The sequence below is a fragment of the Pteronotus mesoamericanus genome, unplaced genomic scaffold (assembly GCF_021234165.1).
Source record: "Pteronotus mesoamericanus isolate MK-2021 breed Mesoamerican mustached bat unplaced genomic scaffold, CSHL_Meso_final scaffold_651, whole genome shotgun sequence".
Lineage (NCBI taxonomy): Eukaryota > Metazoa > Chordata > Mammalia > Chiroptera > Mormoopidae > Pteronotus > Pteronotus mesoamericanus.
Window position 1 is genome coordinate 442,994 of NW_026555325.1, and position 12,453 is coordinate 455,446.

At 37.9% G+C, this 12,453-nt stretch overlaps 1 protein-coding gene across 6 annotated transcripts in view; it reads left to right on the top strand.

Annotated features, from left to right (window-relative positions):
• The window catches only part of R3HDM1 (R3H domain containing 1), a 199,943-nt gene that overhangs the window by 127,688 nt on the left and 59,802 nt on the right, over positions 1-12,453 (top strand). For 5 of the 6 annotated variants that reach the window (XM_054562489.1, XM_054562493.1, XM_054562491.1 and 2 more), the window contains 2 exons: positions 4,489-4,803; positions 6,942-7,065. In XM_054562489.1, the coding sequence (XP_054418464.1) occupies positions 4,489-4,803; positions 6,942-7,065 (439 nt within the window). The remainder of the gene's footprint in view (positions 1-4,488; positions 4,804-6,941; positions 7,066-12,453) is intronic. The other variant, XM_054562490.1, reaches the window with a different exon arrangement.

Genomic DNA, 12,453 nt, shown 5'->3' on the forward strand with positions numbered 1-12,453 from the left:
TCAGACGTCCCCTGCCATGTGTTTTCTGCGTGATCTTTGGTTACTGACCACATGAGACAGCGATGTGAAATATCTCTTGCATAGTGCCTAACATGAAATATTCAATAAATATTAGTTTCCTTCCGTTAAAATGAGTCTCCCTAACAGCCTACATACGTTTTTCCAGTGATGCTACTATTTCTAAAGCTGCAGAGCATCACATTTTGAAATTGCTTTTCAAGTTAAATTACAAGCTATATCTTAAAATCACTCTACAGTTTTTAGAAACATTACTTATTGGGGGTAATTTTGTTTTGAGTTGGGGACAGCCTTATTTACCACCCTTGGCTCTAAATGATTTTTAGAAATCACTTTCAGTCTGAAAAAGTGAAATTTTGCCAGCATTTAGAAGGTTAACAACTTTAAAAGGATAGCATAAAAGCCTAAAAAATGTTTTTAAAAATGGTACATCATAGGTACAGCAAAATTGAGTTTTTGCCAAGATGGTTGTAATAGTGGTGTGCAGTTAGGGTAGCTCTTTTTAAAATAATGGCCATATTACTTTGTAATTACACCTAGTATATTTTTCCTTTTTGGAATTATGCATTGAGTTAAAAAAGCAGAGCAGCCATGCGGGAGGAGTAAAACCATGTATTTCCTTTTTTTCCCCAGTTTTTTAGGTATATTTTATTGATTATGCTGTTAGAGTTGCCCCAATTTTTTTCCCCTTTCTCTTCCTCTACCTGGTACCCCCTTTCCTCCAGCAGTCCCCATCTCCTTAGTTTATATCCATGGGTTTTATGTGTAAATTCTTTGGCTTCTCCCTTTCCTGAACCATTCTTTACATCCCCCTGTCTATTTTATTGCTACCAGTTATGCTTCTTGATCCCTACATCACTTCCTCCTTTCTCCCATTGTTCCTCCCAGCTGATAACCCTCCAAATGATCCTCATACCCGTGATTCTGTTCCTGTTCTGGTTGTTTGCTTAGTTTGTACTGTGTGTGTGTTTAGATTCAGTTGTTGGTAGTTGTGAGTTTGTGGTCATTTTAATGTTCATAATTCTGATCTTATTTTTCTTAAATAAGTACCTTTAACATTTCAAGTAATAATGACTTGTGATAATGAACTCCTTTAACTTTACTTTGTCTGGGAAGCACTTTATCTGCCCTTCTATTCTAAAAGATAGCTTTGCTGGATAGAGTAATATTGGTTGTAGGTCCTTTCTTTTCATCACTTTGAATACTTCTTGCCAACAAAGTTTCTTTTGAGAAATCAGCTGATAGTCTTATAGGAACTCCTTCACAGATAACACTCTGCTTTTCTCTTGTCGCTTGTAAGATTCTCTCTTTATCTTTAGCCCTTGGCATTTTAAGTATGATATGTCTTGTTGTGGTCCTCTGTGGATCCAACTTGATTGGGACTCTGTGTGCTTCCCGGACTTGCATGTCTATTTCCTCTGCCAAATTAGGGAAGTTTTCTTTCACTATTTTTTCAAGTAGATTTCCAATTTCTTGCTCTTCTTCTTCTACCACTCCTATGATGCAAATGTTAAACCTCTTGAAGTTGTCCCAGAGGCTGTTTATGGTACCCTCATTGGGGGGGGGGGGGTTCTTTTTTTCCCCTTGTTCTAATTGGTTGTTTTTTGCTTCCTTAGGTTCCAAATGATTGGTTTTATTCTCAGTTTTGTCCACTCCACTGTTTTTGTTGTTGCTTACTGTAAGTTCTTTATTCCAATCAATGAATCCTTTGTTTCTGACTGGATCTTTTTTTTTAGGCTGCTGAGTTCCTCACTAAGTTCCGTGAGCATTCTTATAACCAGTGTTTTGAACTATGCATCTGATAGATCACTTATCTCCATTTTGCTTAGCTAGTTTTCTGGAATTTTGACCTATTATGTCATTTGGGCCACATTTCTTTGTCTCCTCGCTTTGAAGCCTCCATGTGTTTGTTTCTATGTATTAGGTAGAGCTGCTTTGACTCCATGTCTTGGTAGTGTGGCCTAATACAGTAGATGTCCTATAGGGTCCAGTGGCACAGCCTCCCCTATCTCCCAAGTTGAGTATTCAAGGTGTGCCCTTTGTGTAGGCTGAGTATACCTTACTCTTGTAGTTGAGCCTTGGTTGCTGTTGGCAGATCAATGAGAGAGATTTTCCCAGGCCAGTCAGCTTCAAGGATTGGCAGTGACCACTCACCACCAACCTCCGCCCTCCATGGAGGATCAGCTGTTCAGGGACAGGGTGGCAGGGCTTCAAAATGATCTCTAGCTGTCTACTAGGTGAGCTGGCCCTGGGGTTTCTTAGGTGGTGCAAGCCAAGGTCAGCCCCACCCTGAGTTTAGCCAAAGGCCATCCTTCCTGAGTTATAAAGCAATCAATGAAGCCTTCCGCTGGGCTTGGAGATTTTCAAGGGAAATCAAGCTATGAAACTAATCTGGCTGCTGCTAGTGCCTAGCCGGGAGCTCATTGGGGTTGCTTGTTTGATAGGATTTAGGAAGCTGTGAAGCTTGAGCCAAGACCAGTTATTCGTACGGAAAAGCAGCTTGGATGGGCCCATAAAGTTGGGTGAGTCGGAGTCTCTGGGGATCTCCAAGGTGGGTCAAAACAGTGTTAGCCAGGTCTCAAATGTGGTGCCAGCCTGACAGCTCTGTGGCTCCAGTGGGTGAGGGCCCAGAAAAGGGACAATGGCCTCTGCTTTCCCCTTTGACAGACACTTCAGCCTTTCCCAGTGCCACTGGTGCCCTTCAAGCTTCCACCCCAGCACTGGAGCTTAAAGGGAGTGAGTCTGAGTAGGTGAGTCAATATGTGGGTGTTTTTAAGAGGAACTGTTTGTGAATACCAGTTTCTTCTACCGACTCAATCCTAGCTGGTGTTTGCAGGCAGAAGTTGTGGGGACTTACCATCCTGACTCTGGAACCCTGGGCTGGGGGGACCTGGTGTGGGACTGGAACTCCTTGCTCCAGAGATTATCCCTCCTGCATTTTTATCTATCACACATGGGTGAGAGACAAGCCTGTTCCGCATCTGTGCCCCTCCTACCGGTCTGGATGGATGTGGTTTCTTTACTTCCATAGTCAGACTTCCATTTAACTCGATTCCTGATGTTTCTAAGTGATGATTGCTTTATATTTTAGTTGCAATTTTGATGTGGCTGTGGGAAGAAGCAAGCCATGTCTGCCTACACCACCATCTTGACTAGAAGCCCATATATTTTCAATCATTAAATCAGGTTCCCCCTTTCAATCTCTTATCTTTGCTATAGCCTTAATTTAGTTTGCAAAAACCAGCAGACTATAGAAATTGCAGACATGTCAACTTTGATCTGACAACTCCATTACCACAATTTCTTAAGTAACTTTTTTTCATAGTTTTCCTGTTAGCAAAACGTGGTATATATTGTTGCCAATCTGTGACTCCTTGGTAGCAGCGAAATTATTTTAACCCCATTATTTTCATTTCAGTGATATTATCTAGACAAGTCAGAACTGTTCCTTATGTTGTTGTTGAGCCAGAAAAACATTTGTTAGGTGACATAAATCACAACTCTACTTTGTCTGGGCACCATTGCTTGCCTACCAAGTAGCAGAAGTAGTAGGAAACTAATTTGGATTACATTTGTCTAACATTTGATGTAAGAAACAGACTGAATCACATTAAGAAAGAATAGAGTTTGTGGTTAAATTATTTTTGAGAGACCAGAGAGAAGACTAGAGTGGATGACTTTTAATTTAATTTCATTTCTTCTAATATATTTGTTAGGTATGATAGGCAATAACAGAGATGTTTAAGATCTGAATCTTGGCTTCTAGGAAAAGGGTGGTGATTTTTTTTTCGTTATTTTTCTCTTTCCTAATTATATTGTGAGGTCACTATAGTCAGAAAAAATATACTAATTTTATTTTAGTGCTTCGCACACTACTTGGTACTTAGTGGATATTTAGTGAGCTTTGGGATAAATGAGTGCTAAAAGTATGCTGAGTTTATTTAGGTCAAAACAAGTAAAACTACGTGTTTACTTCTCAGCAACCAGTGACAATCAACCTGAAACTACCTAGAGGTTAATTCAAGGTCACTAATGCTAGGTCAGACTTGTGTTTCAGAGTATCATCATTTAGTTTCTATATGCCATCTATATGCCATATGATTTAAAGTGAAGAATAATTAGTAGTTACCTGGTATTTGAAGTCCTTTAAGTTTCACTTGCACATCCTAATGTGCTTTTAATCTTCATTTAAATAAGTGATTTTTCATTTTTCTACATGCTATGCATTTCCATTACATGTATGATATTTTATAAGTAATTTGTAATGACAGCATTGTAATATTCCTACTTTACTGCCTTAGAGTTTTAATTTTCTTGAAGCTGTTCTTTTATTAAATTATGTCTGTTAATACAGGCAAGATTTCCATAATATGTACTACTAAAGCTCATCTAAAAATATATAAAGTATTTTTCTTTGATTAGATTGGTCTGTGTATGAAAAGAGTACTGATATAACTTTTCCTTTTTTAGCAGGACAACCTTGGGTCTCAGTTTAGCCACATGAGTCTTGCCCGCCAGCCATCTGCAGATGGTTCTGACCCTCATGCTACCATGTTCCAGTCCACTGTTGTTCTTCAGTCCCCACAGCAATCTGGTTATATCATGACCGCAGCTCCACCACCACCGCTACCACCACCTCCACCTCCACCTCCCCCCCCTCCTCCCCCTCCTCCCCCCTTACCACCTGGGCAGCCAGTCGCTACTGCTGGCTATTCTGCCCCTGGCCATCCTGTCAGCCAGCCTGTGCTCCAGCAGCAGGGATATATCCAGCAGCCCTCACCACAGGTACATCACTTTTTCATTGTTCCCCATAAAAGTTTCTCATTTAAGATCAGTTTTAATACTAGAGTATTTATTTTTAATTTCACAGGGAATTTGTGACAATGTGTAAGCAAAGCTTGTCATCTTTTTCTCTGGAGATTTTTCAAGTGCATGCTAGACAACCACATGACAATTAGGTAGTTAAACTATGTGATCTTGGAATTTCTTTCTCCCACTGAGAGGTTTTTTTTAATAATTACTTCTAGAGGAACACAATACAGTAAGTGCACTACAAAATAAAATGCATTTCAAGAAGAAATAGATCAGTTTAGGGAGAATTAACACCTCAACACTCTTAACACTATTGAATTTTCCAGTGCAGGATTATGTTTTCTCCATTTACTTTTTTCTTCCTTAATTGTTCTCAACAGTATTTTACAGTTTTCATTATACAAATATTACACATATTTTATTAATATAACCTAAGTAGTTAATTTTTTTAAATATTCTGAAGGAGATTTTGTTCAATTAAAGTTGACATTCAATTATTACATTAATTTCAGGTATACAACATAGTGGTTAGTCATGTATTTATATAACTTTTGCAAAGTAAACTCCCCTGATAAGTCCCAATACCCACCTGACACCATATGTAGTTATTACAATGTTATTGACTATGTTCCTTGAGGGGTGGCACCCCGTCCCGCAGAGCACCCCCGCCCCCAGCCGGGCCGCCACAGATGGAGGAAATAAGTCATTCCAGACACTCTGAATAAGTTGTTCCAGACATTCTCAGTCTTCCAGGAAAAGGGGGTGGTGATTCCCTGTAGTGGAGAATGCCCTGAGCCCTTCTCTTGAAGTGGCTTTTATTGAGAAGGATATGCAAAGGGGTATACAGCAGGCACGCAAAGTTTGTCAATTTATGTCAAAAGGCTATGTTTGCAGAAAACAGAGATCATAGATAACAATTGAAGGAACACAGAATTACCTCAGGTCAGGGTCTGGAAACTGATGACATTCTATGCTTGGACCCCAAACATCAGTACTCATTAACTCAAGGACATTCTTAGCAAAGTAAGTTTCATAGGATTTAATGCATTCCTTTTCCAGGCCTAATTGTCCCTGGACCTGCCCTATCCAGTTTAGGGCTATACCTGCCTTTAGTATTGTTTTACTAACCCAGTCAGGTGGGTGGAGCAGAACAGCCAAGAGATAAGGAGACTTTCAGATAGAATGAGGACTCTGGCCATGACAAGCTGAGGGGTGAGGGTCTTTTGCCCCTTCTTTGTGCCCCCCACGTCCTTCCCTGATGGCCCCTATGTGATTGTGCATGTCTTAGGTTGCCCCTGCCATCAAGGGGTCTTACCCATCATTGACTACCAGCCATCCTCCAGGGCCAAGCAGGGTGATGTGAGGGAGAACAGGTTCTGTCTCCTCAGTGGCCTATTTTCCCAAGACCTCCTTGCTCAGCTCCAGCCCTGAGGCCCTCTTGCCTGTTGGCGTGGCTACAGTCCTTGAAACCAGGTGGGACACTTGCCTACACCCTACAACCCAGATTTGGGATCCTGCAACTTCTGTCTTTTTCCAAAACTAAAATCACCTTGGAAAGGGAAGAGATTTCAGACCGTCAGTGAGATTCAGGAAAATACATTGGGGCAGCTGATGGCAACTGGGAGAACTGTGTGAGGTCCCAAGGTGCCTACTTTGAAAGGGACTGAGGTATTATTGTCCTATGTACATGTTTCTTGTATCTTCTTCAATAAATGTCTTTTTCATATTGCATGGCTGGATACCTTCTGGACAGACCTTGTATTCTAACTACAGGATAATGGGTTGTTTTTGTGTGTGTGTGGAATAGGCCTTCAGCTATTTCAGTAGTGTTTGGTTTTGCAAAAGAGAAGAAAATCTGAAACAAATATTGGTAAAAAAAAAAAATTTTAAATCTACTAACTCTCACTGATGGGCTTATCATTAGGCATCTTTTGTTATGCATGCTATATATTTGAAATTTTTAAAAATTTTTTCAGTTAAAGCTAAGAAAATCAGTTTTCAGGGGATTTGTGTTGGAAATAATTATTACTCAATACAGTCTGATGTGCCTTGCAGAAAAAAAATTTCATTTCAAGTAAAACTAATTTTTTTTTCCTCATTTCTTATCCTAGGTGCCAGCCTGTTACTGTGCTCCAGGCCACTATCACTCCAATCAGCCTCAGTATCGCCCAGTCCCTTCTGTCCACTACAATTCACATCTAAACCAACCACTGCTACAGCCTGCACAGCAGACAGGTGAGTAGTATTTCTGTCATTAATTCTTAGCTCTTGGGTGTTGCTTTTTTTCTAATCCTACTTTATTTCAGTCTTACTGTTAAGATACTGCCACACTCAGTCTGTAAGTGGTCTCAGATATGAGATACATACGGATATTCAAACCAGTGATATTAGAAGAGTGGGCAAATCTTAGCACCTGCTAGCAAATACCACATTGTCAGGTTTATATGCTAAAGGGTTAGGAGCCATGATGAAAAGATTATACCAGGCTGAGCAGTGTGGTGAACAGCTTCTTGGTGCTTGTTGCCATTGTAGTCAAATCCTTCTTTGCATCCTAGTAATCCACAGGTGGTAACAGCAAAAGAGAGGCAAGACAAGTTAAAATACCTCCTGAGTCTAAATTTGATTGAGAACTCTAGTGAAAATTTGTTGTCTCAGTATCAGTAGGAATGTCTTTTAAAGGAATGATGTTCTTACCCATCTGTTTTTGTGTTTTCCAGTTTGCTAGTTATATAGTGAAAGGTATTTTTAAACCAAATACAATCTAATACTAGTTATATCAAATATATTAAAAGTCAAAAGATTGTTTTCCTTTTGTCCCTTTTAAATTTTCTTTAAACATTCATTGAAAACAGTTGATCTCAATGCATAAAACTATCTTATTTTACTGAATTCATTTCTCTGTGCTTCCCATCTAGATGTATACCTTTGCCCTAGAAGTTTAAGAGGGTATTTTTTTTCTGCATTTCATAATTCTAGGTGTTGAAGTAGTATTTTTATTGATTTCTTTTTGGGCCTTTTTAGCTGCTTGTAACCCTTAGAGGCTCTCAGACTGTATCAGCGTAACTCCCCAAGGCCACATAATCCTCTACCTCCACTTAGGCAGTTTCTTGCTCTTGATATTGTGTGGAACCCTTAAGGAGTACTGCAGTTTCAGAAGGAGGACTTCTGCACCCAGCAATCTGATGAGCAGTGTTCTTGCTTCTCATCATTTGCGCAATCTTCAGTGATTACTGTGACTTACCAACTTCCTTTACAAGATACAACTCTTACTTATCATCCCTGCAGGGTACTTCCAGGTCCTTAATCTGTTGCTCCTAGGAGTTGTCTTGTACTAGTATCTTTCTTCCTTTTTGTGTGTTACTGGCCCTGTATTGTATGTGTGCAGATGTACTTCTAAATTAAGTACAAGCATTGGTCCTTTTTCGCCATCTTAGAATTTGCCCCCTGTCTCAAATACAACTCTTTAGTTTCAGGTTTTCTAGAAGTTTAATAATGTAGTCCACTTATTATGTAAACTAGTATATGCTATAATTTTGAAGGGCATCAAAAATTCTTCTTTATACATAGAAACGTTGGTTGTGACACTGCTCATTAGCTTTAATATATTATTGTTTTAATATGGAAATTACTTTCTGAGTTTTCCTAGAAGAACCTCAGTCACTCATCCTCAGTGATTGACCTTTCATATTGTTTTTTGTCTTGATTTTTTTCTCTCAAAATTATAATTCAGATTATAGCTAATGCTATGATGAAAAAGATTGTCTTCACATTCCCCATTCAAGTACCTTGTGTGTGACTAATTAAGACAATTCATTAATACAGCATATTAATGAGGTAATGAAAGATCCTTTGTTTTGTATTTGTGTGAGCTTATTAGTTTTGATCTTTTTTATGACTAAATTTTTGTCAAATTGCCTACAAAATTATAACTTGTAATTACAGGTCAGACCAGTGGGCTTGTACAAATAAATCCCAGCAGAAAAAAATGACACTTCTAACTGAAGGCCAAAATATGAGTGTGTCAGATAGCATGTGTTTATCATCAGTCATATTCTAATTTGGGGTGTTTTCCCCCCTAATGCTAGTTATGATGAGAAGAAAGAAAACAGTAAGTTAGATTGGATCTGGATAGTTCAGGTACAGAGAGAATATGTCTGAATGGTTTTTGACATTGTGTTTGATTCGTAGAGTTGGTCATAATATAATACTTTATAACTATAGTTGTTTCTTCCAGTTATTTTATGTAGTGTCCTCTTAACTTACAGCTTAAGTTAGTTGAATCTCATTTAGTTTGAAGAATAAAAGAGAAATAGCCCTGGCTGGTGTGGCTCAGTGGATTGAGCACCGGCCTGTGAACCAAAGGGTCACCAGTTCAATTCCCAGTGATGGCACATGCCTGGGTGGTGGGCCAGATCCCCAGTAGGGGATACCTGAGAGGCAACCACACATTGATGTTTCTCTCCCTCCCTTCCCCTCTCTCTAGAAATAAATAAAATCTTTTCTTTTAATTTTCTTAAATAGATAAATCCTCAAAGCATCCTTATCTGAAAGAGAAAGAAATTTTGTTATGCTAATAAGTACAATAGAAATTTCCCTTGAAAGAAAAGTTCAGTAGTGCCAGTGTCAAGTGTTGTGTTGGTAATTATATTGAACCTTCTTATAGAATTTATAGGATTTGAATATTTTAAAAAGTTATCTAAAGACTTTTGTGGTTAGCTAATGGTTATTTTTTATGTCATATCTTACAGAAAATGTACATTTATGTTTGTAGGTGTCCTAATAGAAAAGTAAGATGCACTGGGAAAATAACAAGCTGTGCTTTGTTTGTTTTTCTTGATTTTGAGGAGAGAGAAAGAAAAAGAGAGAACAATTTCATTGTTCCACTTACTTATGCTTTCATTGGTTGGTTTTTTTATGTGCCTGACTGAGGTTTGAACCTGCAACTTTGGTGTTTCAGGAAAACACCCTTGCCAATTGGGCTACCTGGCCAGGGTGACAGATTTTTGTTTCTGATTCTTTTCACAGATTTATACGAACTTCTGTCTCAGTAATTTACATCTTTATTTTAAAAATCAGGCTTTCACCCTAACTAATGTGGCTCAGTGGACTGAGTGCTGGCCTATGAACCCAAAGGTTGCCAGTTCAATTCCCAGTCAGGGCACATGCCTGGGTTGCAGGCCAGGTCTCCAGTTGGGGGCATGTGAGAGGCAACCAATTGATGTCTCTCTCTCACATCAATGTTTCTCTCCCTCTCTTTCACCCTCCCTTCCCTTCTCTATAAAAATAAATAAAATCTTTTTAAAACATTTAAAAAATAAATAATCAGACTTTCTGGATTTCTTTTTCATATTGTTTACTTATATTTCCCTGCATTCTACTATCCCAATCTGATTAAAATTAGAAATCGTCACATCTTACATCTTTTTTATTCAAACAACTTTCAGTTGCTCATATTGTTTTCTTTTATTTTTTTGGTTTTTTTTGTTTTGTTTTGTTTTGCATAAAATGGCGAAACTAATTATTCAACCAAATAATGAAAACATTGCTAGATTTGGAACAATTTTTCCTCACTGAGGCACAGATAAATAATTTTGAAATGTTTGTATGTAACTTTAAAAAGTTTTTGCCATAAATTAACAAACCCAAATGAATCAAGTATTCTTAGACCAGGTAGGATAGGGGCAGGAAAATGTAGGATCCTCTTTTTTTCCCCCTTTTGGGGAAAGAAAGGATGAAATGCTTTGCTCTTTAATCCAAGTGTGTGCCAGAGGACCACAATAGTTATTGGTCTCCTTGACAACCTCCAGTGTGTTACGGGAACTGAATTGACATCAGTACTAACATTACTACTGGGAAATGAATATACACATCTTTCGTTGTGAATGTGAAACTACCATGGTCATTCAAAACAAGGTAGAGTCAATATCTATCAAAAAAAGCAGAAGAAATTCTGGCAACATAAGGCTTTTCAGACAATGTAGTGTATAATGTGAAAGAAAACAAAATAGGAGTCAAATCCTGACAGCACTTAAGTTGTTTTTAACTGGCTTTAGGTGTGTCAGTTAAAGCCTCTGGGTTTTAATTTACTTATTTTCCAAGTAAGGGAGTTTCACTATATTGTCTGTTGAAGCCTCTCTGTACCTTAAAATTCCATGATTCTGTGTGTCTTTCTTATGTGTCATTTCTAGTTCAGAGAGATGGGAATATTCAAGAATTGGTTTGTAACAGTGACTTACTCTCAAGAACTGGAGTCATATAAGCAACAATTTCAAAAGATCTAGTTATTTGCCAGTTGGAGTAATAAAGATTTGTTACCTTAATTCTTTATCATAAAATGTACAGCTCAGAGACTATAAAGTATACTATATGTAAGGAGCTTGGTATACTTATAAAAAAACCTTTTTCTGCAGGTAGTGATTATAGCAAAGATTTTAGGTTTATGAGGCCCTGGCTGTTTTCTATGTAGCTGCTTTCATTCTATTGACTCTTTTGAAAAGTTTGCAGCTTCACCATGTATGTTTAATATTTTGCAATAATTGGCCTTGTTCCTGAGCTGTTGGATTCGGGGCCGTAGCACTGTCTGAGAGGTTTACATTTCTCACAGTGAACCGGTCTCTTTTTCAGCTGCTTCCTGGCTTCTTTTTACTCAGGTTGCCACTGCTCTTTTTTTTTTCTTTCTTTTTCTTTTCTTTTTTATTTTTTATGCTGTATTAAGGTATTAACATTTGCTATATTTTCCATCAACTGTAACTCCTGTTAATCACACATCATACTCAGCAATAATGATTTGGATTTAAATGACAACCTTGGCTTAATATAATTTACCTTTTAAAAATTTGTGAAAGTTATTGCTTTAATTTCTTTTCCAAAGCAGATTTGGATGGCATATTCAGTTTGGTTTGGAGCTTTTAAAAGTTTAATGTCTTAATTATGCCAAACTCAGTAGCAAAAGTCAAATATATCTCTCTTTCTATAGCTAAATAACTTTTCAGGATTGTTATGCATTAAAGCATGTCATCAAATAAGACATCTAAAAGCCTCTGAAGCTACTTGGGCTCTGACCAGTGATATAATTTAATTTTTTTCTAAACTCTGATATTGTGTGCATGTGGGAAGCAAAATGACTCTGTAAAACTAAACATAATTTTACAACCAGGTGATAAATTCAAAGAATATCAATACGTTGTTATCTTCAGTCTCAGCTTTTCAAATAATTCAGAACCATTTGGTTGCAAACTGATTAAGTTTTATTACCAGCAGACTATGGTAGAGTCCTGATGAATCACAGTGTAGGAGGAACATTTTAGGATAAACAGTCTGTAATATGCAAAGAATAGTGGCAGCATTACAAGGTGCAAATTTCAAGTAACTAGGATATAAAAGGCCCTGCTGGGTAAAGAGGGGAGAGGTGTTAATAATAAAGGATTTAGCTGTGTCAAATAGGGACCCTGGGGAGTAAAGTCATTTTCCTTACTGACAACTTTTGGTGGGAGTAATAGGAATTTTGTATTTATACTACTAAGTTGCTGGCCCTGTCTATCGTTTTATCATAGATTCTGTGAGCATTTCTTAGTATTGTATGACCAGCACAGATCCACACATTATATAATACCTACAAACGCA